Consider the following 25,936-nt stretch of genomic DNA (forward strand, 5'->3'; position numbering starts at 1 on the left):
GTAATCATAGAATGGGGGGAAAATACTATTGAAGTCAATGGGGCCCATCAACTGTTTGATCACGGACATTCTTGAAAATATAATCTTTTGTGTTAAGCAGAAGAAAGAAATTCTTCAGGTTTGGAATAACTTGGGGGTGAAACGGTGAGTAAATGACAGAATTTTATTTTTTTGGGTGAACTGTCCCTTTAAGAAGCCAAAGTATTGATCTTTTGTTTGTGTTTGTCTGTGACATGTGATTTATTATTTAGCATGAAACTGAATGTATATAATGAGCTTTAATTAAAGAATTAGTTCGCATATAGTTTTTAATTTTTCGTACACTTTTTTCATCTGCAAAATACGCGCTCTCAAGATATCCGCCTATGATCTGCCCCCATGAGGCAACACCATGTAAAAGTAACTAACGCCGAATCTGAATGATCGTGTAAATAAATACACATTTCTCAAAAGTACTATTTAATTGTTTATGTGTAACACTTTTTAACGACCGAGTGCAGCTTTAAACGTGCAAGAATAGTGAAAGACGAAAGAGAGGAGGATATTGGACATTGTTTTTTATTGATTTTCAGAATAAAGAAATTGCACAGCATAAGTTTTCCATAACTTGTACTAAAAAGTAACAATTAATACAAAATAAAAATACAGGTACAGAATATGGATCCACACAGAATATTTATTTATAACGACATTTAAGAAAAACATTTGTTATTTCTATTTTGAAAATAAAAATGTTTTTATTGTAATTACAATATAAATGTATCTATATAAAATGAATTGACGGCAAATACAACTTTATTATATGTTTTTTTATTAACGGATTCTAGTTGGTTATTCTCTGTGACGAACATGAGAGCGACGGCATGACGTCAAACAAATCGGATTTTCTGAGCGCGTCGAACGTCAGGCGGTTCAAAGAGGAGCAAAGATGGCGGACAACAAAGGCCAAGATTGTACGGAGAGCTCCGAAAATATGGTGGTAGAGGCTTCGGGAACAGAAGATAACGCAGATAGCGGAGTAAAGGAGCCCGAAGGTGTAATTTTAATCGACACAGAACCGAAAGAAGGAACAGAGGAGCCAAAGTCTCAAGAGACCGTTCCCGAAGCGCTGACGACATCCAGCGGCGGCGGAGCTAACGTTACAGACGAGACACCAAATGCCGAGAGCACTGGACCGCCACCGCCGCCTCCTCCGCCACCACCGTCCTCGTCCTCCTCAGCGGACAGCACCGCTGCTGGTCCATCACCCGCTCTCATTAACGAGATGTCGCCTCCTCCAGCAGCAGCAGCAGCAGCAGCATCATCATCATCATCCTCCTCTTCAACCCCTGCCGCCCCGATAAACCTACTGGATACGTGTGCTGTGTGTAAACAGAGTCTTCAGAACCGTGACTGTGAACCCAAACTCCTTCCCTGCCTGCACTCCTTCTGCCTCAAGTGCATCCCGCAGCCGGAACGGAAGATCACCGTCCCGGTGCAAGGCCCCCATGGACAGGACACTCGTATTGGTAAGTTAGGAAAGGGAAGTGAGCTTTTTCAGTTCTGTCCCCAACAATCCAGAAACTATCCTTTGCTTATGATCTGTTTACACATGATGGCATGTGAAGTCACGTACATGTACGATCATCAGCTGGTGATTGATGTTTAACTCATGCCGTTATGATTGCAGTATTTTAATAACGAGTAACTGTCAGAACGTATTTACTCTAAGAACGACTCAGAAAGTCATGTGAAGTTAGTTCAATATCAGAGCGTTTGGTTTTTATTTTTTATTGCCAGATACCTCCAAATATGTGATACACAAATGATACGTATCTGTAAAATATTATTTAGAAAATATTTATTTTCTATTAATTAAATTTAGTTTTTTCTGCTCTCTACATTTTTATACGCGTTTATTTTTATACGTCATATACATGCTTATTTATTTTTCAATCTATTTATTAATTGTTTTATTTGTTTATTAAGTTATTTGTTTACATTATATACTACGTGACAAATCGCAATTGCATCATTGTTTATTTTGTTCATCTCTCTCTGTATATATATAGACACACACACAAGTACATACTATATACATACAAGTATATCCAACTCTTATTCACGTAGTATACTCATGTGAAGCAGAAGCACTATATCGAGATTTATATCATTGAAAAATATTATTGTCCAGTGCAAATTTGCTAAATGCAACTGTAAGGCATGAAGATATTACTAACATTAACGTCATAATTTTCTGTAAAGCTGCTTTAAAACTATGTACTGTGAAAAGCGCTCTACTATAAAATTGACTTGACTTTATCATTTAAAAAACCCTGCACTAACCAGTCTTTACAAGCTAATGATGGATTTTCTAAACTAACCTTTTAAAACAGTCAGCCTCGCCTAATTTTCTATTTTGATTCAAGTTATATTATCGACTGTACAGATGTTGCAGCCTCATGCACACTTGTCAGAGTGATGTGCTCAGTGGACGAACTCATAGTTGCTGGTCAGTTTTTCAGACAATAGTCCTGATATTTTGATACATCATTGTCTATGTATTGATGATCGGATTCAATGCTGTCACTATATTTGTGCTGTAGGAGCTAGCAGTGAACTAATGTGGTCAAACACAAGGTAACCATTCAGAGTTATTGATAATGCAAGGGCCATGGCTTGTGACCCCTGATCATGTACTCGTTCATGCACAATGGTTTTCTTTGACGATGCACAGCCATTCCTATATAAATGCTGCATTTCCTGCTAATAAACCAGACAAAAAGCACTGCTGTGGTGATTAGTTTGTTTTACGTATGCTTAGTTTTAGCATTGTTTTTTGGAGCGTTATTACTATCTCTTGGGGCCAGTTGTTCAAAACATTTAATCTGGATCAAAATGATCCGGATTTGGAAATCCCCTTTTTTCCTATCCAGGATCAGGTAATCCGTCTTACTTTTATGCCGTTTTTTCAAAGCAATATTGGACTGGATCACCCTGATCCAGATACACAGTTTTCAAGATTACCAAATCCGGATTACCAGTGCTCTAAATGGGACAACATATCACAATGTGGGCTACCAGCAATGTAAAGAACAGGTAGAAGAGCCAACATGGGGTCACTGTAAGTGTTTTTGAGACAAAACACAAATGGGGACAAGATAATTTTTATTTTATTTTTACTTTACTATACTGAATAGCTTAATTGTTAGCCTATGTCTACTTTATCACTGTTACAACGGTTACACAAGTCAAGTGCAAAACATAAAAGTATTTACACAAATTATACTAATGTATTATTTGACCAATTTTAAAGTTTTACTACATTTTCTTCCTGAAATCCACCTTGAAATCCTACCCCCTGTTGGGATCAGTATAATCCTGTTTTTTTGGATCAACGTTATCCAAATCGCACTGACAAGTTTCGAACAACACAAACTGAAGGTTTGATCCAGATTAAAACTAGGATTGGATTCCCTGATCTAATCTGATTTCAGATCCCTTCTTTCCCTTTTGAACAACCCATTTTCAAGATTTGATCCAATCCGATAACCAAAATCCGATCAGCTTACCTTTGAACAACTGGCCCTTGAATGTCATTATTGGTGCTGTGGAGAAATGGAGATATGAGAATATTTTGGTCAATGCACTTGCTTTATGTATTATCATTTCATTGTGCTTACGTTTCTTGTAATAAGTTAGCACCATGCATTGTAGTTAATAATTTATTAACTAAATTCAGCATTAGCTGCAGCCTGTAAAGCTATTTTAATTTTTTGTGTGGTTCTGGTTATCACCCATATCAGCGATCACTGATGCAAATTTACGAGCCCGAAGGCTGTAATTTTCTCTTTAAATCTCTTCACTTGTCTAAGACTCTTCTGCCAGGCTATCAGATTAAAAAGTTAATTCCCCTGACCACAACAAGTATATTGAAGCCAGGTTTCAGTGTAGTGATATAAATGTACAAAATTAATTTTTGCATTTTTAGGTTTGTTGAATAACGTACACTTTGGTGTCACATTCCTTTTTTTGATGCATTGCATGACTACTATGTTTTTCATAGTGAGAAGTTGTTGAACTGAGAACTTAGACATGGTAAACTAAACTGTTATCTATAATTTAATGAATCTTTACTTTCTCGAATGTATCCAAAAATCTAAATCCTACAGTGTCAGAATTTGGAATTGATATGCAATTAAACAAACCAAGCAAATTTTTTATTTATTAAGCAAAAATAAACAAGAAAATAAGACAAGTAATTAATCTCTGGGTTTTGCTCAGTATGTTCAAGTTATTTAATGGAAAATTATCAAAATAAATTCTGTAATTTTGTGCATTTCTTTTTGTAATCTACCGAGTGTTAGTAATTTATAATTATTCTCCAACAATCATGTTATTTGCAACCCATAGCTTTTTTTTATTCATTTACTTTTGTTTTTTTATTTAAAGAAATCACACAAGTCATACTTTCAAGCTGTACATTTCCCAAATGTTTATAGGGAGTGCCAAAATTGCAACCCTCCTCATATATGAAAAGTATTATATAGATCAACTAATCATCTAACCATTTTCTGAAGGTTGAACACCTAATTTCACTGACATTTGCTGTTTTGTAAGAATTTTAAACTGTTATTTGGTGGTTTACTCCTTCTCTTTTTGTGATTAGTAATTGAAGGGTTTGTTCACTTTCCAGTTTGTTTTTGGGCTTGTCGTAGACGTTTAATTAAAGTTCAGGGGGAGGTAACTCAGCGTTTACCAGCGTGACTCAGTCATCACAGTAACCTGATTGAGAAAACCATCTGTGACACTAGTTGAATCTCAACAAGAACTTTGTTGTACCCAAGCCTGTCGTCTAACTAGAGTTGTTATTCACAGCCCAACTGTAGCCGTCTGGTCTATTTTGCTTTGTTTTCTCACACATTTTTTTTCATACACAATTTTTATTAACTTTAACTGCTTTTAGCTAGCTAATATTTCAATAATGTGAACTAGTTTATGAGAATATTGTGAATTGTGTCTGACTGAATCTTAAAATGTTGGTTGTGTTGGGTTTTATAAGGCTTCAAACATAATTGAATTGCATCATAATTATTAAAGGAAGTGGTTTACAACCTTCTCTTTGAATAATAAAGGAATTTTAATTGCATCACAAGGCTCTGCATGTGATGTGTTGTGGAATTGTGCCTCAGGCAATGCATCACTGGCTCCAGTTAATATCACTACTGAGTAACTCAGTCAGCAGTGAGTGGCACTGTCTCAGTGCAGTGTTTCTCCAGCTGCTCTCAGCAGCCAATCATTAGCTGGGGTTTGCAGCTGGGTGCTTAAGGGAAACCGGCTGAAAGCAGTATGAGCCAGTGCTAACTGGCTCAAACCGGTTTGGACTAGTTCTAGCTGTAGCTTTGTGGGGGATTGATGGGCCGTCAGGGAAAAGTGGTGTGTGTGGGTGTGTGTTTGGGGGGTGTTACAGATTGGTGGAAGGGGGTGTTGCATGTGATGGGTGGGGGAGGGTCATGTCCAATCTCTCAATATGGTTTCAAATTAAATTAAGATGATTAAATTAGTTTGATGAATAGATCATTATTTGTGGTGAAATGCTGATGCATGATGCAGAATCTTTATTAATGCAGGAGATGGCAATAATAGTTAATAAAACCTTATGAATTATTAATGAATCAAAATCCTTTTTTGGATTTTAAATGTGTAAGAAGCCATCATTACTTTGTTTCTTATGCATGCGCCCTCAGCCAGAAAAATGTAACATTCCCTTTCCCTATAGGAAGGGTTTTTTTCCATCCTCCTTTCCCATAATGCAATTTAAATGAAAACATTCTCCAGTTTTATGACATCCAGTTGTAAGACTGCACATAGTTGGTCTGGCTGCATAATTTGTGTGTGTGTGTCTATATATTTGATTAATGTGTATCTTTGATCTTAGGCTGCATGATTTATTATAGTTAAAAACGGCCATGAGGCAGAGAGAAATCACCCATTCACATTTTTAAATTTGGTCAGTGCAGTCAAGCTGCCAAATTGCCATTGCTGAACTTAAAAAAAAAAATAAAAAAAAAATAAAAATGTTTATTAAAATTATTTTATCATGAATTTTTCCTGTGAGATCTGTAATTACCAGTGCTTCTCAGTTGTAATTGGGGATGTGTCATTGTAGTCAACTAATATACTAGTCCAAGTAGGCTAGTTTAAAAAAAATAAACATAGACATATATTACATGGGGAATAGAATCTTGGTCTCCTTGCTCGTACACAACTGTAATGCTCGACCAACACAGTTTTCATTTATATTATGAACCAAGTTGTTATTCAGTGTTTTTGTCTTTTTTTTATATTTAAATGTATTTTTTATTGTCCATGGCTTCAAGTGAGTACTAGATGCATGAATCTCCTGTATCACTCCGTTTGTTTCCAGGCTTTGCTAACTCTTTTTATTTTTATGTTTTTGTGCAGTGAATGTCATGCGTTGCACGGTGTGCCATCAGGAGTACAAACAGATTGACATGGTGGACAATTACTTTGTCAAGGACACTTCAGAGGCCACAAGCACATCAGTGGAAAACTCCACACAGGTCAGGATCAGCTCTGTGATCTTGACTTCGAGGATAACAATCTTTCCATCAGTCGTAATAATTTTGCATTAGTGAATAAAATGCCTAATGAACGCTGTTATCCCATAAATGTATTTTAGAAAGTTGCTGAATCGCATTGCTCTTCGTTTTGTCAAATGAAATTGAGCACAATTATTTAGAATCAAATTCATTGGTATTCACAGCCCTAGATTAAACCTTGCTTTATTAGCTTGCATGCAATCATTTATCAACTTGTGTTTGTGAGCCAATACTTCAATCCTCTAGACATTATTTTAAAAGATGTCATTCTTTATTTGCTCTGTAACAGGTTTGTACCAGCTGTGATGATAATGCTAGCGCCATTGGGTTCTGTATGGAATGTGGGGAGTGGCTCTGTAAAACCTGCATTGAAGCGCATCAAAGGGTCAAATTCACTAAGGACCATAAAATACGCAAAAAAGAGGAAGTATCTTCTGGTACGTGCTGTAGACTCATTAATTTCCATTTTCAATTGCTTATATTTGCAAGGCAGTTGCGATATGATTGTTTTCATTATGCTGAAAGATGTTTTGGTCTTGTGGTCTTGTTGTAGTTTGGATGTTTCAGCAACGGTGTGGAGCATCTGTTTTGCACGTTTAGCAGGCTAAGTCGTAGTACAGTTGCTATGGCAACAGGCAGAGTTTTGAGTGAGTCGCTTGCTCTGCCTGTACTGTTTTCATTAGAGCTAACCCATTTAGTTTCCCTCTTTTCGATTGAGTTTGGCAGGGCGCATATGAGAACATATGGCAGTCATAGACTGAGAGAATAGAGGGTCAGGGGAGGATGAATTTGACTGTGGTGGTTCTGTTTTGTAGAATCGGTTGGAACGTCAGGCCAGAGACCCGTCTTCTGTCCGGTGCACAAACAAGAGGCACTCAAGCTCTTCTGCGAGACATGTGACACTTTAACCTGCAGAGACTGCCAGCTGCTTGAACACAAAGAACACAGGTCAGCCAGACCACACGGTTTACAGTAACCATGCACCATCTTCATCTGAACTGTATTAAATCAGCTGGCAATATATGAAAGAGTTTTTAAACAAGACAACCAAATGAAGAGAGAATAAGTACCTACACCAATAACATGGCATTAAAGGAATAGATCAGAATAGAATTTTTTTTGCAGGTACCAGTTTCTAGAAGAAGCCTTTCAAAACCAAAAAGGCATTATTGAGACATTCATGACTAAGTTGCTCGAGAAGAGGAACTTTGTGGAGTTCTCTGCATCTCAGGTGCAAAACAGGTAGGACTTCTGTTGCATCGGTTTTATAGTTGATGACGTTCAAATTTGATTGCCAAGTCTTCCTGATCTTGTTTTTTCATTAAAGAAAAGTAGCTGGACATTATTGAATCTTTGGCAGAATTGAATTGCATTATTGTTTAATGAACTACTGTGTTGTTTAATGTCTTTTATTCCCTTTTAGAATCAAAGAAGTTGCTGAGACGCATAAGAAGGTGGAACATGAGATAAAGATAGCAGTATTTACTCTCATCAATGAAATCAACAAGAAGGGCAAATCTCTACTGCAGCAGCTGGAGGTAAGCGTACGGGCATCAAAAAAGCATACACTATCTGATTTCCAATCCGATAACCAAAATCCGATCAGCTTACTTTTGAACAACTGGCCCCTGAGGATGCAATTCTGAAATTTCAATTAAAAGATGTTGGTACGGACAGCAGAGATGATCTTAACAAATAACTGAGTGGTCAATTCTATGACTGCTTATTTCTGCAGACATAATCCATCAAGCATCATTGACAGAAAGAATAATGTTAATTTATGTTATAAGCAGTGTAAACTGGTGCTGTCTCATCATAATGTGGTCAATGTGTGATTGGATAAAATGACAAAGACCTTTACATCAACCTTTACATTAAAACTCCAGGCTTGTTATGGCTTTAAAAGGAAAAAATAAGAATATACAAAGGCCTTGATATCAACATGCAGCAGCAGAGACAATTCAATTTAGATGAAAGCATCTGCAAAATTATTATTATTGTTTTTTTTTGTTACATGGGTCACATGGTGGTTTAAAAAAAACAACATACTTTTTTGTATTTGGTTTAATGCAATGTGTTTACGTGGTTTTAGGTTCAAAATACCGGAAATATCACTCCCCTTACCATATTTGGAACATCTTCTCCCAAACACTTCATAATTACATTTACATCACCTAAATATTTGCTTACTCATTGTAGTTGTGTTTTTATAATGGGGTAATTTGGTTGCTGAAGAGTTTACACAACATAAGGAAGCTTGATTTTTGGGTTGGTCGAATACTAGTATTCAGGTTTAGAAATACTATACAGATAATAAATAAAGTAATCAAATTTAAAATAACACTGGATAGTCTTTTAGTCCTGTGTAAATTAAATACAGACTGTTAATCCTGAATCCTTACAATTAAAGCTTTTCTTTTGTTTGTTTTATTAACATAACTGACCCATATTAGGCTGCTGTCATTTTAAGAGCTAATGCACAGATATATTATACTGTTACACATGCGTTTTCTTTCTCAACTGTTTTTTTTAAGACATAACCAACTGTATTTATGAGGATATTCTTCAAGACTTGAAGAATAATGGTCGTGTTTTTGACCATTAAAGTGCTATAATCCGTGAAAAAGAACTCGGTTTTGTTACTAGTGAGCTGTTAGTGATGCAGCTTTATGTATGCGTGCGAGTACTGAATGGTTTAAAATCGCTTGAATGTTTAAATCGGTAAGACTTAAAAAGACGTGCATATGATAAACTTGAGTGACGATGCAAAACTGTCATGACTCCCGAAACGCGAGAGTCTGTTGCCGCCTGCAGTGCGCTTGATGCTTGACTTGTGCAGATGCAATGTGGTTATGTTAAGCACATCTTGAGAGAGAGAAGAGACGGCACCGTTGGATCTCACACCCTATTCTTGAAATTACGTCTAGCAGAACATTTTAAAATGAGTAAATGAATCCACACAGATTATTAGATCAAATCACTCATACAACCTACACGCTTAAGTGAATAAATGTTTACAAGAATTTCTTGCACTATAACCGGCGGGAATGATTTAAATGATATGCAATACTCTTATAGCCCTGATATTTAACTTGCTGTAATTGATCCATGTATTGAAATGCAAAATCTGCTCGCAGATGCTTTGGAGCTGCATGTTAATTCGAGATGTAAACAGTGATTTGTCTCAGCTGACCATTTGTGATCGGATCACCTGAGACGCATGTTAATACCTAGTGCAATCAAGGTCATTGTTATTTTATAGCCACCACATTGTGTGAACCTCATCACATGCCATAAACCTTGCGAATCGCTGTGGGGGAAGCTTTACTGATTGTATGAACAATTGGAGCAAAACTGCTAGTGTAAGAAAGAAAGGACACCGGTTTACAAGTGAAGTGATTGATGCAAGCCAGAAATACAGACCCCTCCAGGCAAAATTCAACAATGTATCGACATCTGAAGGACGAGGATCACATGCTCAAGGACATTTTTGAAAATTGAATACCGATGATTTGAGAGAGGCCAAATGTGAAAGTGCAGAATGTCTGAAAGGGACGGTGCTGACACCTACAGCTATGTGCTTCAGGGCTCAACTCAAATTAGCCCCAATTGACACCTTTGACTGTGATTCACACCAGTCAGTGATGAGTCGAGCCCTGCAGATGTCACAGTGTTTAATGAAGTTACATCTTCAGGGAGTCTTTATCAGTCATGATATTCTAAAGGCTGATTTATACTGACCTATGCTGTAGGGCACGCGTTGGTTTTCATTTATACTTGCAATATATGCAAAGGGAGCATGTAAAACCCGAGGGAAGGGGTTCTAGCAGACCGATCACCAGTCCACGTAGATTTGAGGCGTTGTTACATTTTTGGAGAGGTGTACGTCGGTGTACGGCATGTAGCACACGTAGCCTAGGGCGTCCCCTGATGTGCATCTCTCCAAAAATGTAACAACATCTCAAATCTATGGCGTGAGTTCTGAATAGGGTTGGGCGATGTCTACCAATTTGGCATCAGGCGATGTCTATAGTGAAACATCGCGATGGACGATGATATTGGGAGGCGGGGGGGGTTTCGTAATATTTTCATTTTCCACCACATATTTTCCTCTATCTTATCAGCAATTTCGAATTCGGCACGCTCTACAGCAGCTAAGCACAGAGCGAGTCTATGGAGCAAACGTACAGTGACATAACTGCCAGACTGCTGAGCCAAAGAAGGACGTGCGCAGCGCTTGTCATAGGCTATCACAACTGTTCAGTGTTTTTAACCACATCATTTTTATTTTATGTTTCAGACATTTAAATATATATAAAATATTATAGCAAAACAATACATTTTTAGTTTGTAATATACACAATGGTGTCTATGGAAGCAGAAATAACAACCCATTCAAATAATTGACGACGGTTTTTATTCATATCAGATAGATACTGTGTAAATAATTATAAAGTCAACTCTATTTTTTTTGGCCACTTACTTTCATGTATTTCGGGAGAAACTGATGATTTCCCGCACTGTAATAAATCCAACAGACAGAAATATCTGAACTACGGCCCAAACACGGTGCCCATCTCACGTTACAGTTTTTTAAACGACAAAACAAACTCACTTACACATTTGAGAATCGGAGTATGAGAATGGTAAGCATCATGAAATGGTAAGCAAGTTAATATTTTGAAATAAAAGCGCTAAATCAGCAATAGAGCTGGTAAGTCCCGCCCCTTCAGCTAGCCCCGCTAGACCTCTAGGTTGAAAAATCCTCAATGCAAGTGAATGAGAGAAAAAAAATTATTTTCTAATCCCGTTTGAATTTTGCAATAAATGTGAACATATGTTGTCTGTGAATTTTTTTATTCTAATTTTTTTTAGCCGATGCCATCTAAACATCGTGATGTCTGTCATCGTCCATCGCCCCAACCCTAGTTCTGAATGAGACTGAATTTGTTTGATTTCAGTCATTCTTAATATTCTTCTCTTCCCTCTTCATTCCCTCTATTAAGAGTGTGACCAAAGAGAGGAGTATAAAGCTGCTCAGCCAACAGAGGGACATCAGCATCCTGGCCCAGCAGATCATCCATGTGCTCAACTTCACCAACTGGGCCATCAGCAATGGAAGCAGTACAGCCCTGCTATACAGCAAGAGACTGGTCAGCCACAACGCTTAATTCTCTCACAAAACACCTGTTTCCTTTCTGTTAGGGTCCATTTTTGTTAATGTGTAATCTTTACTGGCATTACACTTATCAACAATAACAGTTATGTCATAGGAGAAGTCAAAGCCACTTCTTTCATTTTAAAGGATGTCTATACCATATCAACATCAACTTAAATGACAAAAAGCAATGCTATTGGAGACTCTTTGTGTCTTTCCTAATTCACTTTTTTTCCCCAACTCTGTAGATCACATACCAGCTGCGTTTTATTATGAAGGCCCGTGTGGACCCTGTACCTCAAAATAATGGAGCAGTCCGCTTCTTCTGCGACCCCACCTTCTGGGCCAAAAATGTGGTTAACCTCGGTATTGACTCAACATTTAACTTAACTTGCGGCTGAAACCTGTTTTTGTTTCACACAGAGAAACCATGTCCAAATTTCAGTGACAAACATACACAACCAGATATTAAAATTAAACTGTCTGAAACATCATACTATGGTTATTTTATTTAAAACATTTTAAATACACATTGTGTCTAAAATATATCACTGTGTGCATTTTATTTAACATGTTGTCTAAAATATCATACTACAGTATTTTTTTGTATTTTATTTTTGTCGGTTAACTTTTCAGAGAGTGACACAAATTCAGACTTGGTGTGAACAGGCATTTACATGCTTCAAGATGCATTGACACCTGCTCTCCTTTTTCATTCAGGCAATCTTGTTATTGAAAAAGTGTCACATACTGCTCCACCACCCAGCATGATGGTGAATCAGCAGATCTCTCCCAGTCACAACCACCCAGGTAAGCACTCAGGACAGATCAACCTGGCCCAGCTGAGGTTGCAGCACATGCAGCAGGCTGCCATCGCTCAGAAGCACCAGCACCAGCACCAACAACAACAACAACAACAGCAGCAGCAGCAACAACAACAACAACATCAGCAACAAATTCAGCAGCAGATGCGCATCGCTTCACAGATGTCCCAGCATCCCAGACAAGGAGGTCCACCACAGATGATACAGCAACCGGTAAGTTGGAGATTAGATCTTTCCTACTTTCCATGCATATCTGGCTTTTTCTGGTCTAGCTGGTGTCTATGGGCAGAAGTTGATGACCAATGAAGTACATCTCCTCTTTAATTTTTCCTTTCTCAAGAAAGGACAATTTGTTTTTGAATTAACCTTATGATTGGTTCAGAGTATATATCAGTGGAATTATATTTGTTTTATTCTTATAAATATTTGTTGATTTTGATATTATAGGCATTTAAAGTGGTAGTTCCTAATTGTATGTTTTGTTCATTTCTTCCACTTTCTCATATTTCAGCCTCCGAGGCTCATTAGTATGCAGGCCCTCCAGAGGGGAGGAGTTAATGGCTCCTCCCACATGTATCCACCTCATCACATGCGCATGGTATCAGCGCAGAATCGCATGCCCTCGGCGCAACCCCGACTCAATGGCCAACCATATCCCATGATGCAGCCTCAACTTCAGAGACAGGTCAGTGCAGAGACTACAGCAGGTCACATGACAAAAACCCAAATGCTAAGACGTCAATCTCTTCTAATTCACTGTTGTTGATTTCTACTTGAACAGAAGAAGTGAAAGCAAAATTTTAGCTGCTTAATCTAGCCTGCTTTTTTAGATCCGTTCTGGTCGAGTGTCAGCAATATTTGTAGTCAAGGAGAGTGAGCATTTCTGTTATTGACACCAACAAAGCATGTGACAGGCTTCAGTAAGTCACATGACATAACACTGTCAATCACTGGAGATGGCCAGGAAATAACATAATATGGCTTATATAATAACATCTCTGTCCTGAGATGGGAAACTTTGCCTGTGACCAATGTTTAGTTATAAAAAAATATATATTGCTGCATATTAAATAGTGGTTTGTCTGTGGGTAGAAACAATAACCATTATATGGGACAGTGGGACTGATATTAAACTGATAAATTAAGTATGTTTTTATTTATGTTTTTATATTTTTGTATTAAATTAGTCTTATATTGTAATATATTATATGTTAATAATAAAATATTAATATAAAATATACATTTAATACACATTTTAAATATTTTTTTTCAAGTAATAAATGTATATATATATTTTAAAATTATAGTGTCATTATTTGAGTAAGTAGTGAGTAATATTATAAAATATGGTTCTCATTAGTATGTAATTATTTCTTGGAGCTGCTAACATATTTTTATTCATATTGTAATCGTGTAGTGTGTTTAAAATGGAGATTGCAGTGTAAAATTGTATTCAGAGCTCAGACTAGGTATCATAATTTTTCTAAAAAATTTTGCATGAGAAAACTAAATCAGTAAATTAAATATAGTAAATATACCCGCTGTATTTAAGTGTTTTTGCCATTTTCCAAAACATTTCCCTTTTTCCCCCCTCATAGCACTCTAATCCCGGGCATGCTGGCCCCTTCCCTGTGGCATCGCTACACAACATTAGTGCTGCCAACCCCACCAGTCCCACCAGTGCCAGTATGGCCAATGCCCATATTCATCGTGGCCCCACCAGTCCAATTGTCGGCCCCATAGAGCTCATACCAACAGTCACCAACCCTGAAAACCTGCCCTGCCTGCCTGAAATCCCTCCTATTCAGGTAACTTTACTATTGCATTTTCTTAGACTGATTGCCAGATGATTAGATGCTGTGGTGAGATTTAGTGGTTATAGATCTGGCCTGGTCACCAAAAGGTTGCAAGTTCAAACCCCAAAATGCATGATCACAAGGGCACAAATCTAATAAATGTGTGGAAATGCAATAAAGGACCTAAATGTAATAACTTTTGAGCCTGAATGTAATAAAGCATTTAAATGTAATAACTTTTGTGCCCAAATGCAATAAAGGTTCTGAACATTATTACATTTAAGGCACCTAAGGCAATGAGACAAAGACAATCCCTATACTTGGATCTGCTATTATTGTGCTTCATAACCAAAGTGAAGACAAAGCTGAATTGTTTTAGAGCTCTTGTGTTGCAAAAGAACTGATTGTTTTTATAATCACCAGCTTGAAGATGCCGGTTCGAGCACACTGGATAACCTTCTCAGTCGATATATTTCTGCTAATTCATATCCTATTGTTGGCCCCACCAATCCCTCACCGGGACCTTCTACACATTCCCCAGGATCATCAGGTACTCCAGCATATGGACATTTTTGCCAATAGACCTGTGATATAAATTTTTGACACGCATTCTTTTGGGATTCAAATGTCAGTGTAGATTAGCATACATTTAAATAATGTCATGAAATATTAATGCAGATTAGTATTTTATATGTATAATATTTATATATGCCATACTCTTCGTGCCTTCAGTACCGTATGGCTGAAACTCCCATCCGACCATACGCACCAACCCGAGGGGCTAAGACTTTGCTGGCTCTGCAGGCACTATTAATGCATGCTCAGTGCCTCTGGTTCCGTATGGCATAATCTCCAGTGCAACCTTATGCACCAACCCTGAGGCTAACGCTTCATTAGCCCCCCTGCAATCTTTACTGTGCACCAAATGGTGTACTGCGCACCAAATGGTGGTCTCACCAACAACTCTAGCTAGCATATATATGCTTTTCACCATTATTTCATCATGATTATTTGATTACCACAATTGTTATTGTTATTTAAAAAAAAAGGAAAATATTAAGCGCATATAGAAAGGCAATAAAATGTGCAGTGCAGCAGTTTTCTTACTGCTCCAAATGAGCTCATGTTTAAAACATGGTAAAATATTATTCATATCATTCTACCTCATGTATTTTTAAAAGGCATGAAATGAAATCATGCATTTGTAAATTATTTGTATGATTCAAAGTTAATAAATAGCTAAAGGTCATTAAATGCAATTTCTTATGACACTTAATTGGCATCCAAAGTGTGTCATTGTCATGTCAGCTATGGATGTCATGGCACCAAAATTCCAGTAGTCTGTACCAATACCATTAAAATGTTTCGGTTCTCGGTACCAATTTCGGTACCACAGCAACTATTTTTCCAATTTATTTAACTATTTGAAAAAAAATTATAATAATTTAATGACTTTGTTATTTATGACAGAAAATTTATGAAAGCATTGAAGGCTACATGCTGTTTAAACGAAAATATTGATGACATTGAGAAATATTGCTAATAAAAAAAATCAAGTGAAAATAAGCAACCTTCTATGCACACATTATTATTATTATTAGTAGTAGTATTTTTAATTAATGGAGACGTAGTTAAATCTATTGCAAAGTAGCCTAATAATATAATTATTTCTGTCAATTTCTTTAAGTTAAACCAAACTTTTATTTTGACAGGTTGCCTGGAGACCTTTGAGTTCCTATACGTGTATGATATGACGATAGTTTTTCTCAAATGAAACAGTCAAATGCTTATGAAGTAACAGTGACTCTCTGGGATGAATTGAATCAGATTGAATCATGTTATAATTGTGAGGCAGCAGAGACAGAAAACAGCGTGAGCGTCACTCGTGCTTCAGTGTGTGTGTGTGTGTGAGGTAACGTTAAATGAAACTGCGTGTCTGGGCTGTTCATTCACGCAGACAAACAGAACATGCAGGGTTAATAGTCTTTTGCTTTCATGAAGAGGACGCAACTTCACGCCCTTTGTGCTTGCATGAACCGGGTTTGACCGGGTACTCTGTGCCAAAGGTATTGGTACCGTAACGTTTCAATTTTTTTTTAGTACCGAAGTACTGAATATTTTGACAACACTAATGTCAGCAATAATTATCATCATATATTAAGTTTAAAAAAAAAAAAAATGTACGTTTTTTTGTTATTATTGCAATTATACAAAAAAATCGGATTAATTTGACATTTTGTGGCTATTTGAGATTAAGGCAGATTATGCATTATTATAACACAAGTAAAATTCAGATTGGTGTTTTCACTCAGATAGAACAATGTCTGCTGCCCTTTTAATTTTCTTAAGATTTTTTTAATTTTAACATGCTCTTTCTGTCTCTCTTATTCACAAGGTTTATCTAATTCTCACACTCCAGCTCGTCCGTCCAGCACTTCAAGCACGGGCAGTCGGGGCAGGTCAGCATTCAACGTGTTTTTTTATTTCAGTCCATCTTTCATGTTTAAAATTATTTAGTTTTTATTTACCAGCTGTTAATTATAGCTTAGAACTGAACAAAGAGTATTATGTATTCAATGTCTGACTATTGTTGAGACATTGCTTGCAAAATTGTTATGGTGTGTCTTTTGTTTAGTTGTGGGTCAGCCAGTAGACCTGGAACGGGGAATACGACAGTGGACCAGGTCAAAGTCAAACAGGAACCGGGAGCTGAGGAAGAGTGTACCTTTTCTGGAGCAAACATCAAAACAGAACGCTGTAAAGATGGCAGACGGAGTGCTTGCATGGTATTTACCTTGAGCTTGCAGTTTACACTCGTTACTTAGTCCCAAATGTTTCCATTTGTTTCTTTTATATAACCTCCTTGGACTCAAAAAAGTTTGTTTTTGTGAAGAGACCGTACATAGCACAGTTTATTTTAAGGTGTTATTTTTTGCTATGTATTTACACAAATAAGTACTGACTAATATTCATTAACAGAATGTACTTATAGGATTAGGGTAAGGGGTTAGTTTAGGGTCAGTTGCTTTAACCCGTTGATGCACAACATGGGTCTAAATAGACCCGACTGAGGTTTCATTTTCTATATCTTTGCAAGAAATTAATTTCATCGTTTAGTATTCCTGGTATTCCTCAATGAACTTGTTTTAGATCATTACAAATCCTTATTTAAATTTTTCCTTTCTTACTTTTCGAATAAAACTCGTTTTTGTGTCGCTACCCTTCTAATGCGCAACATGGGTATAAAAAGACTGAAAGAAATGTATTTTATTATTATTAATCCAGGTATTCATTCAATTTCTTGTTTTTGATTTCCACAAATCATTATATTTATTTTCCCTTTCTTACTTTATAAACACGTTTTTTATATTTCTACATAAATTTTACACACATGGGTCAAAAATTACCCAGAAAACTATTCATCTGCCACACATTTCGCAATTCAAAATGTCTGCTTTTGTATATTTTATGCATGTAAGTTTTATTTAGGCGTATACATTTTTTTTGTCACTGAAAATATTTGATATTTTGTGAAAGACATCTAGATATAGCCTAATATTTGAACATTTAGGTTAAGGTTACCTTGACTATTTTAACAAAAAGTTTTCTTTATTCTTTTGTTTTATCACGCTTGCATAGACTTGATGTATTAACACATAACCTTGGAAAATAATAATGCATAATATACTGTTATTACTATAGTAAGTACATGTTTGAAGGACAAAGAAAAAATTTAACATCAAAATTAGCTGAAAATTGTGAATAAAAAGCATGATTTTCACCATAATAAAGTTTCATATGACTTGTTTTAAATGATCCAAAAAACCTATAATGATGTGGGGGGAATAAATGTGCAAAAGTTTTTTCCTCCCTTTTGGTTCCCAAGAGGCTAAACCTGTTCTTTCTGCCTTTGATACGTTTGTTTCATTTTGACTGTGTCTTTCTCGTTCTTATTTCTCCTCAACCAGATGAGCAGCCCAGAAGGAAGCGTTACTCCTCCTCTTCCCATCCTCGGCTCGGTGTCCACCGGTTCAGTCCAGGACATTTTAAGAACACTAGGTGAAAATGTTAAAACTGAACCACAGAGTGATCATCTCTCATCCTGTACGAATCCAAACGTCAGTGCTCCTCTTACCAACGGGACCACAGGGTCAAATGGAAGTCAGCGGGGAAGCACTGCTAATGCAAACAGCCAGACCACTCTAGGAAAGGAAGACGACCCGAATGAGGACTGGTGTGCGGTGTGTCAGAACGGTGGAGAACTGCTGTGCTGTGATCGCTGTCCTAAAGTCTTCCACATGACCTGCCATATCCCAACACTCAAATCTTCTCCCAGGTAAAGAATGTGGCTTTATGAACACATTTGGCCTTAATGGTGTTGCATATAATGTGTCATATAATATAAGATTGCATCATAACGCATTTGGATTTCAGTTAATAAATGACTAGTTAAATATTTAGCATTTCTAATTATGAATGAGTATTTTATTTTATTTGTTTGTTTTATTTTTATTATTATTTTATTTTTAACATGCCATATTATATTCATAAATTACTTTTATTTTTATTATTTAATATTATTGTATGACATGACATTGTTGTCATCAATTATTTTATTTATTATTTTATTATAAATTATTTTATTTAAGTTGTTTTACCACCAGTGATAAGTTATATAATTTTCTAAGGGCCTGTTTACACCTGGTCACTTTATGCATTTTTACTGATCGAATAGCTTTTGTAACACTATTACATCATAATGTGACAAAATCCAAACAGAAATTCAATAAAGTTTCAATAAAAGCTTTTTTAAAATTTATTTCTCAATTCCAGTTTAACTGTGCCAGTGAGGCTAGCCTTCACCTTCGGGTTGGCATGTACAGGGGTGCAGTGGAGTCTGGACAAACTTTTTTTTTAATTTTGTTAATTATTTTGTTAGGCCTTACACTTACACTAACAACCTGGGAGAAAAAAGATGAGTACAGAAATAAATGACTGTAAATGCCATAGAAGTAGTATAACTGATGAAAGACTTTGTGAATATGTTCCCTTTAGGTTTAAGGCTTTAATTCCTGATTTTTGTGTTAATCGTGTGTTTGTACCCTCTTCTGCTGCAGTGGAGATTGGATGTGCACGTTCTGCAGAAGTCTCACAAATCCAGAGATGGAATACAACTCTGATGACGATTCACCCAGTAAGAAGGACAAAAGTGAGACTACAATGAGTCCAGAGGACCAACGAGTGAGTCACAGAGAAACAAACACGACAATAGTCACAAAACAGCGACCTCTTATTACTTTACCCCGGATTGGTAGATTGGCCTAGTATGATTCCTTTTACGAGGAATCTCGCCATTCATTTGTCCCAATACTTCACATGACATACTATATTATGTAACATAAAATACATACAGTATATTGTGAGATTGTTTGGCTCTAAAATATTAACTTTGCAAAACATGAACCTGAGTGACCCAGTATGGTATATCTTTAGATATATAAAGTTAATGTTTCTGCAGAATTGCATATTCTTTAAGTTTGCTCTTGTGTTTTGTAGCGATGTGAGCGCGTGCTGCTGCATGTGTTCTGCCATGAGCTCGGTACGGAGTTTCAAGAGCCTGTTCCTGCATCGGTGAGTTCCCATTAAGACCATAATATCCTCATTTCTCATAAAAGCTGATATTTCTCATGAAGTGTTCTTAAAAGGCAAAGCTCAGATGTGTAATTGGACCATTGTTCAATATGATCTGTAGTTTAATTGCTGCCTCTCTGCTAGGTCATTAACACTATTGCATTAAACGGCAGCATTGCTCGCATGTATTTCTGTAGCGAGACTCCATTCATCTGTTTTCAAACATGTATTGAGCCTCTGGGCCATTTCCTGATGTTATTTGTCATAGTGGGAATATGACTCTTGCGTAATTACGTTATTGAGTGAATGCAATAATGCATCCGGTTGACGAGTAATAAGGTTGTACCACTTCTCTTTGTTCTTACATGACTGCTGTACTTTCTGTAGTCCATAGTTCTGTTCTGAAACGCATTGAGCTGTCGTGTTGTCTACATACAGATCTGCCTTTTAAGCAGAGATGTATAACGAAGTAAAACTACTAAAGTACTGTACTTAAGTACTAGTGTTGTCACGGTACCAAAATTTCAGTATTCGGTACCGATACCAGTTAAAATTCACGGTTCTCGGTACCAATTTCGGTACCAAAGCTTAGTTTAAATTTACATATATTTAAGTGTTTATCACGGTTACAAGTATGGAAACTGTACATTCGTATTATAAACACTTTAGAAAAAGATTAGATAAAATGACCTAAAATAAACAATAGTATACACTAACACATTTTTAAAGTTGTTTGTAAAGTTTTAATCCATTATTTATTTAATGCACAATGAATTAAGTGAACAAACATGAACAATCAGGTGTTTGTAATAAATAACATTTTCAAACATTAATTAATGTTGTAAAAATATATTGTTCACTCAATGTGTTGATAACTAAGTAATGTTGATGAATGGTATCTTTGTAGCATTACCATAAAACATGTTTTATTTGACTTGACTGTCCTTTTATTAATCTAAAACTGCATTCATATTTAATTTTAAAAAGGCTTTTTAAACCTGCTGAGTTATAAAGGCAAGAATACGCCTAGAACTGGCATTGACATTAAATGATAATACTAATACCATAGTACTCTGGTGTCGGGTGGATACTACTGTGCTCATGTACTCGTAAAACTACCCCGAAAGCACTTTAGAGGCCGTTCACATGTCGCGCGTGTTTTTTAATTATATTTTTGCGCGTGCTTATTCTTTCCAAAGCGCTTGCTCTCACGCGGCGTCTGTCGTTGCTATGCAACGCCAACGAGTTTTTATTATGAGCGCGCTTGAATCACGCCTATATTTGAAATTGCGAATTTGCATGTAATCGGCCTCTTATGGCAACGTGACATTAGCCTAATCCAAAATATTTCCATATGTGGCTCTTTCCTCCTTTCGTTTCAACAAGTGGATTCAGAGAGAGAGAGCCATATCAGCGTTATGAAGAGGACGCAACTGTGCACGTTTCAGACATCGCGTCTAGAACAGAACTGGATTAACCTGGTACTCGGTACCTAGAAAAGCTGGTACCGTAACATTTTTTTTTTTTAGTACCGACTTGGTACCGAAGTACCGAGTTTTTTGACAACACTATTAAGTACTAAAATTATGTATCTGTATTCTACTAGAGTATTGTTTTTTTCTCATACTTCTACTTTTACTTCAGTAGATATTTTCGATGAATTTAATACTTTTACTTCAATATTTTTTAATGTTCTGCTAGTTACTCGTCACAATTATAAAAAAAAATTATGAATCATTCGTTGCAAGTTGGCTGCCTAAATCACACGCCAGTTTTATAGAGTAATGGTATTGATTGACACACGCATTGACAACTAATGCAAGGGTTGTCCAGCAATGACATTTTTTGGCGGCCGCCAAAGCAAATTTGTATCCCGCCAAAGCATCTTATTTGATTGCTAGTTCAAACTTTTGACTGCTTTCTTTAATAATTACATGACACAATACTTGTACTTTTACTTTTAGTACTTAAGTAGTGAATTTTAAAATAAAATTAAAATAAAATACAATATTTAAGTACAAAAAATGTTGAATACTTTAGTACTTCTACTTAAGTGTGGTGCTTAAAGAACACTTCAACTTCTACTCAAGTCACTTTTTTGATAGAGCACTTGTACTTTTACTCAAGTCCGGGTTTCTAGTACTTTATACATCTCTGCTTTTAAGGCAACACAATTTATGATTTCATTGTTGTCAGATTTTATTCCTGATATAAAATGTCATTTAAAGGTTGCAATGACTACATTTACATGTGCACCAAACGTGATTATTTCTAATTATCTGACAGAGTAAGGGCTTGTTTACATGATACTAGCAAACCTCTTTGCTCCTGTTTACTTGCAATTTTTATTGTTCTGATTATTTTCTAACAGGGTTTCCGCGGGGCATTAAAAGTCTTTAAATGGATTTTGTGAAAAGTAAAGCCTTAAAAGGCATTAAAAAGCATTAAATTTGATTCTTACATGCACTACATTTTTTTTAATTGTTTTGAAGAGAATATTTATATAAATCGGCGTTATATTTAAATACTACATAGTGTTTAATTTGTCGTATGTTGCTAGTAGCGAGAATAGACCCGACTGTTACACGCATGTACTTTAATGGTCCAGTTGCAGAACTTTTGCCAAGCATGTCAAGCAGGTTTTGGGTTCTAATCCGCACAAAGAAGTTTATATTATTTTTGTTCCTCCTCAAAACCTATTGTTTATTCTTGGTTGTATTGTATATCAAGCACTGACATGTTTGTGTGGGTATCTGGGTAAGATTCAAGATAAGGCCAGGTTAGAGGATGCCGGCCCAGGGAAGGTGGTGAAAAGGGTCGGCCCATTAGAAGAGGAAGAGAATAAATGCTTTGTATTTGGTTGAGTTGTCAGTGCCATGTGTCAAATCTTCTCTTTTGCAAGTGTTAGCAATTATATATATATATATATATATATAAAAACACTAATAATGATATTACTAATGAAACACCACCATTCCTGCGACCCGTCCTATATGTCGCGAGATGTTTAAAAAATGGAGGGGACACAATCGACATGTCCCACCTGCAAATTACACCTGTGTTCAGAAAAAAATATTTATTTATATATATATAGCTAAAAATGTCGATGGGTAGATTATTTGGTGTTAGAAGAGAGCCGCATGTCTCCAACATTATTGTTTTAATGCTGAAGCCTTGATTTCTCTCCAGGTACCCAATTACTATAAAATAATAAAGAATCCAATGGATTTGACCCTGGTAAAGCGGAAACTGCAGCGAAAACATCCTCTGCATTACAAGAGCCCTTCAGAGTTTGTGTCCGACGTGCGCCTGGTCTTTAGCAATTGTGCCAAATTTAATGAGGTGAGTACGGGGAATGTCCTTAACCTGTGTGGGGGGTGTGATGGGATGTTGCATGTAAGAAACGAGTATTTGGAGAGTATGAAACACACTGAAGCAACACAGCATGAACGTGATGGGTTGCATGCTTTTGCTTCCTCGTATGTTCACCAGTCCAGTACTAACAATTAAAGGAATGGTTTCAGTCGAGCTCAGCATTAATGAGCGGCGCTCTTTTTCTTTGTGGATGTTGCACTAGTGTGTCAAAGGGCTGACGCACTTTTTCACTCCGTTAAAGGGATGTTTGAGACATTTGTTTATTGTTCAGCACTTTTTGAACAATAAGAATGAAAATGACAATCAAATGCATGATGCTAATGTCAGTTTTGCAGTCGTTCATGCCTTCTGACATTCTGTAAAATAAAATGCGGATAAAAGCAGATTATGTATACAACCGATTTGATTTAGTTTTATTTCCCTTAGAAAGTAGTTTTAGATGTTATTTTTAGCACTTAGTTGATGTTTTGAATGTTTCTGCCTGATGAGGTTTGTGTTATTAAAAGCAAAACTCAGTCACACTGTTCATTTTTATTCTAGTGGTTATACGTTAATAAAATGAAAGATGTAATTATTACACAAAAACATTTTATAGAGATTGTTTGGCTTCTGTTTCACCAACTTTAGGTGATTTCAGTGGATAGATTTGATCTGTTTGAGTGTTTGGGTTCATCACAGTGGCCTCAGAATGCTTGAAGTGGATAAATAGGGTGTTTTGTTTGTTGACTTTATCTAGTCGAACCCTCCAAGACACCCATGATAAAAACTGTTGCACTTTCACACTGTCATTGTGATAATTCAATGAGGTTACTGAAATGTTTATTTCTGTCTAAAAATAAACTGCAAAATGAGGGAGACATTTTACTGTCTTCACAAGACTTGATGACTGTGGCATTCATGTTAAAGAAGCACGTTATTATTAACGATTTTAGAATTTTCTGTAATTTCCCCCCTCCAATTTATGTTGCATTTAGTTGAGTCTGTCCGCATAACTGACATTTTTTTTCTGTCTTTTTTTTAAACAGTATTTAAGACAAATCCCCCCTATTTTTTTTTTTTTCATGTGTTTATATATAGAGGCTGTTTGCTTATGCCTTATAACCGAAAGGCATTTATTATAACCAAACCAAAAATTGTGCTCCTTGGACGTTTTAAATACAGATGAGGTTGTGACCTCACTGTGTGTATGGTATAAAATCTTTCTTCCCCCCCCTTTCTTTTGTATTTTTTTTTTTTTTTGTGTGCTGTCGTTGCCCTTTTTAGATGTCTCGAATAATCCAGGTTTATGATGAGGAGAAACAGAGTAATGTTCAGGTAAGATGTTTTGTACACCACACCGAAGGGTTCAGCAGTGCTGACACCCAAAGCAGCCGAAACTGGAGTTTTAACCCTTTCTGTGATTCTCTTCTCCTCCTCCTCACCTGTTCATTCCACCCACTTTCTCCTCCCCTCACATTTCCACACTCTTTCCCTTCTCCTCCCTCTCCTAGGCCGACTCGGAAGTGGCAGAGGCGGGCAAAGCTGTGAGTCAGCGCTTCGAGGAAAAACTGCTGGAGATTTTTCCTGACCAGACGTTCCCAGTAGTTGCGGAGAAGGCGGAGACACGACCCGAGGCTGATAAAGAGGATTCGGAGGACTCTGACGAGGACGTGGTACAACCAAAACGCAAACGTTTAAAAGTGGATGCTGAGAAGCTGATGCACATCAAGTGAAGAAACTGAGGAAACGTCTGCAAGAAATAAACTGTCTTCCTCTCAAGCACAGTCTTATTCTGCTCTCTGAAGGGTGGGATAATGCTGGAACTGATGCGATTCAGATGCTTCATTTATTTCATGTTTCCCCCCACCCCGACGATCCATTGTACATACTGCGTGAGAACTTTCAAACTTGCATTGTCTTCGGAGGACGAAGAATGAATCGTTGAGTGTCTATGAAGACACTTGTACAGATTTAAATAGTCTTGTTTTGGTCTGATTTAGTATATAACATTCTTTTTTTTTTTCTTAAACTATGACTTATCATTATTATATTTGTAAATCTATTGTGAATGATACTTTATAAATGATACACTCATCTCTCCCTCCCATTGTATGATAAAGTTTATCATATATGGTCCACCTGCTTCCTTTGCATGTGTATTTTCTTATTCCTACAGTTTAAATCCCCTCAATAGGAGAACATTTCATCTTTATTTTCAATAAAATGGTGACCTCTGTATTGTTTTAAAGTTTAATCGTAGACCCTTCAAAAGCTATAAAACAGTAAATGGGTCTCAGTGGCACCTGGCAAAACCAAGTACAAAAGTACTTTCAACAAGCATTGCTTTTTATTCCAATAATGCATAAACTACAGTAATGCCAGTGTTACATTTATAAGGGTTACTATGGAAGCTTGTTTCCGCCACTGAATAAAAAAAATAAAAAAACAATTGCGACTTTTTATCTCTGTGAGATATGTAGTCAGAATTGCGAGATATAAAGTCGCAATTGCGATATATAAAGTCAGAATTGCGAGATGTGAAGTCAGAATTGCGTGATACAAAGTCACAAT

General features: G+C 36.5%; 1 protein-coding gene across 2 annotated transcripts; it reads left to right on the plus strand.

The window, feature by feature from the left end:
- Positions 1-852: 852 nt before the first annotated feature.
- On the plus strand, positions 853-25,501 carry trim33 (tripartite motif containing 33). Of its 2 annotated transcripts, XM_039665258.2 has the most exons (20): positions 853-1,508; positions 6,445-6,563; positions 6,892-7,039; positions 7,418-7,550; positions 7,728-7,844; positions 8,026-8,140; positions 11,609-11,755; positions 12,009-12,126; positions 12,481-12,797; positions 13,096-13,269; positions 14,183-14,392; positions 14,804-14,930; positions 16,776-16,839; positions 17,016-17,166; positions 18,349-18,716; positions 19,498-19,621; positions 19,937-20,011; positions 23,201-23,353; positions 24,650-24,700; positions 24,877-25,501. In XM_039665258.2, exons 1-20 carry the CDS (start codon positions 929-931, stop codon positions 25,096-25,098), a joined length of 3,513 nt encoding a protein of 1,170 aa, XP_039521192.2. In that variant the 5' UTR covers positions 853-928; the 3' UTR covers positions 25,099-25,501. The 2 variants fall into 2 exon arrangements, with proteins under 2 accessions (XP_039521192.2, XP_039521198.2); XM_039665264.2 differs by lacking the exon at positions 24,650-24,700.
- The last annotated feature ends 435 nt before the right edge of the window (positions 25,502-25,936 follow it).

Source organism: Pimephales promelas, chromosome 14, assembly GCF_988280905.1.
Source record: "Pimephales promelas chromosome 14, fPimPro1.hap1.1, whole genome shotgun sequence".
Taxonomy (NCBI): Eukaryota; Metazoa; Chordata; class Actinopteri; order Cypriniformes; family Leuciscidae; genus Pimephales; species Pimephales promelas.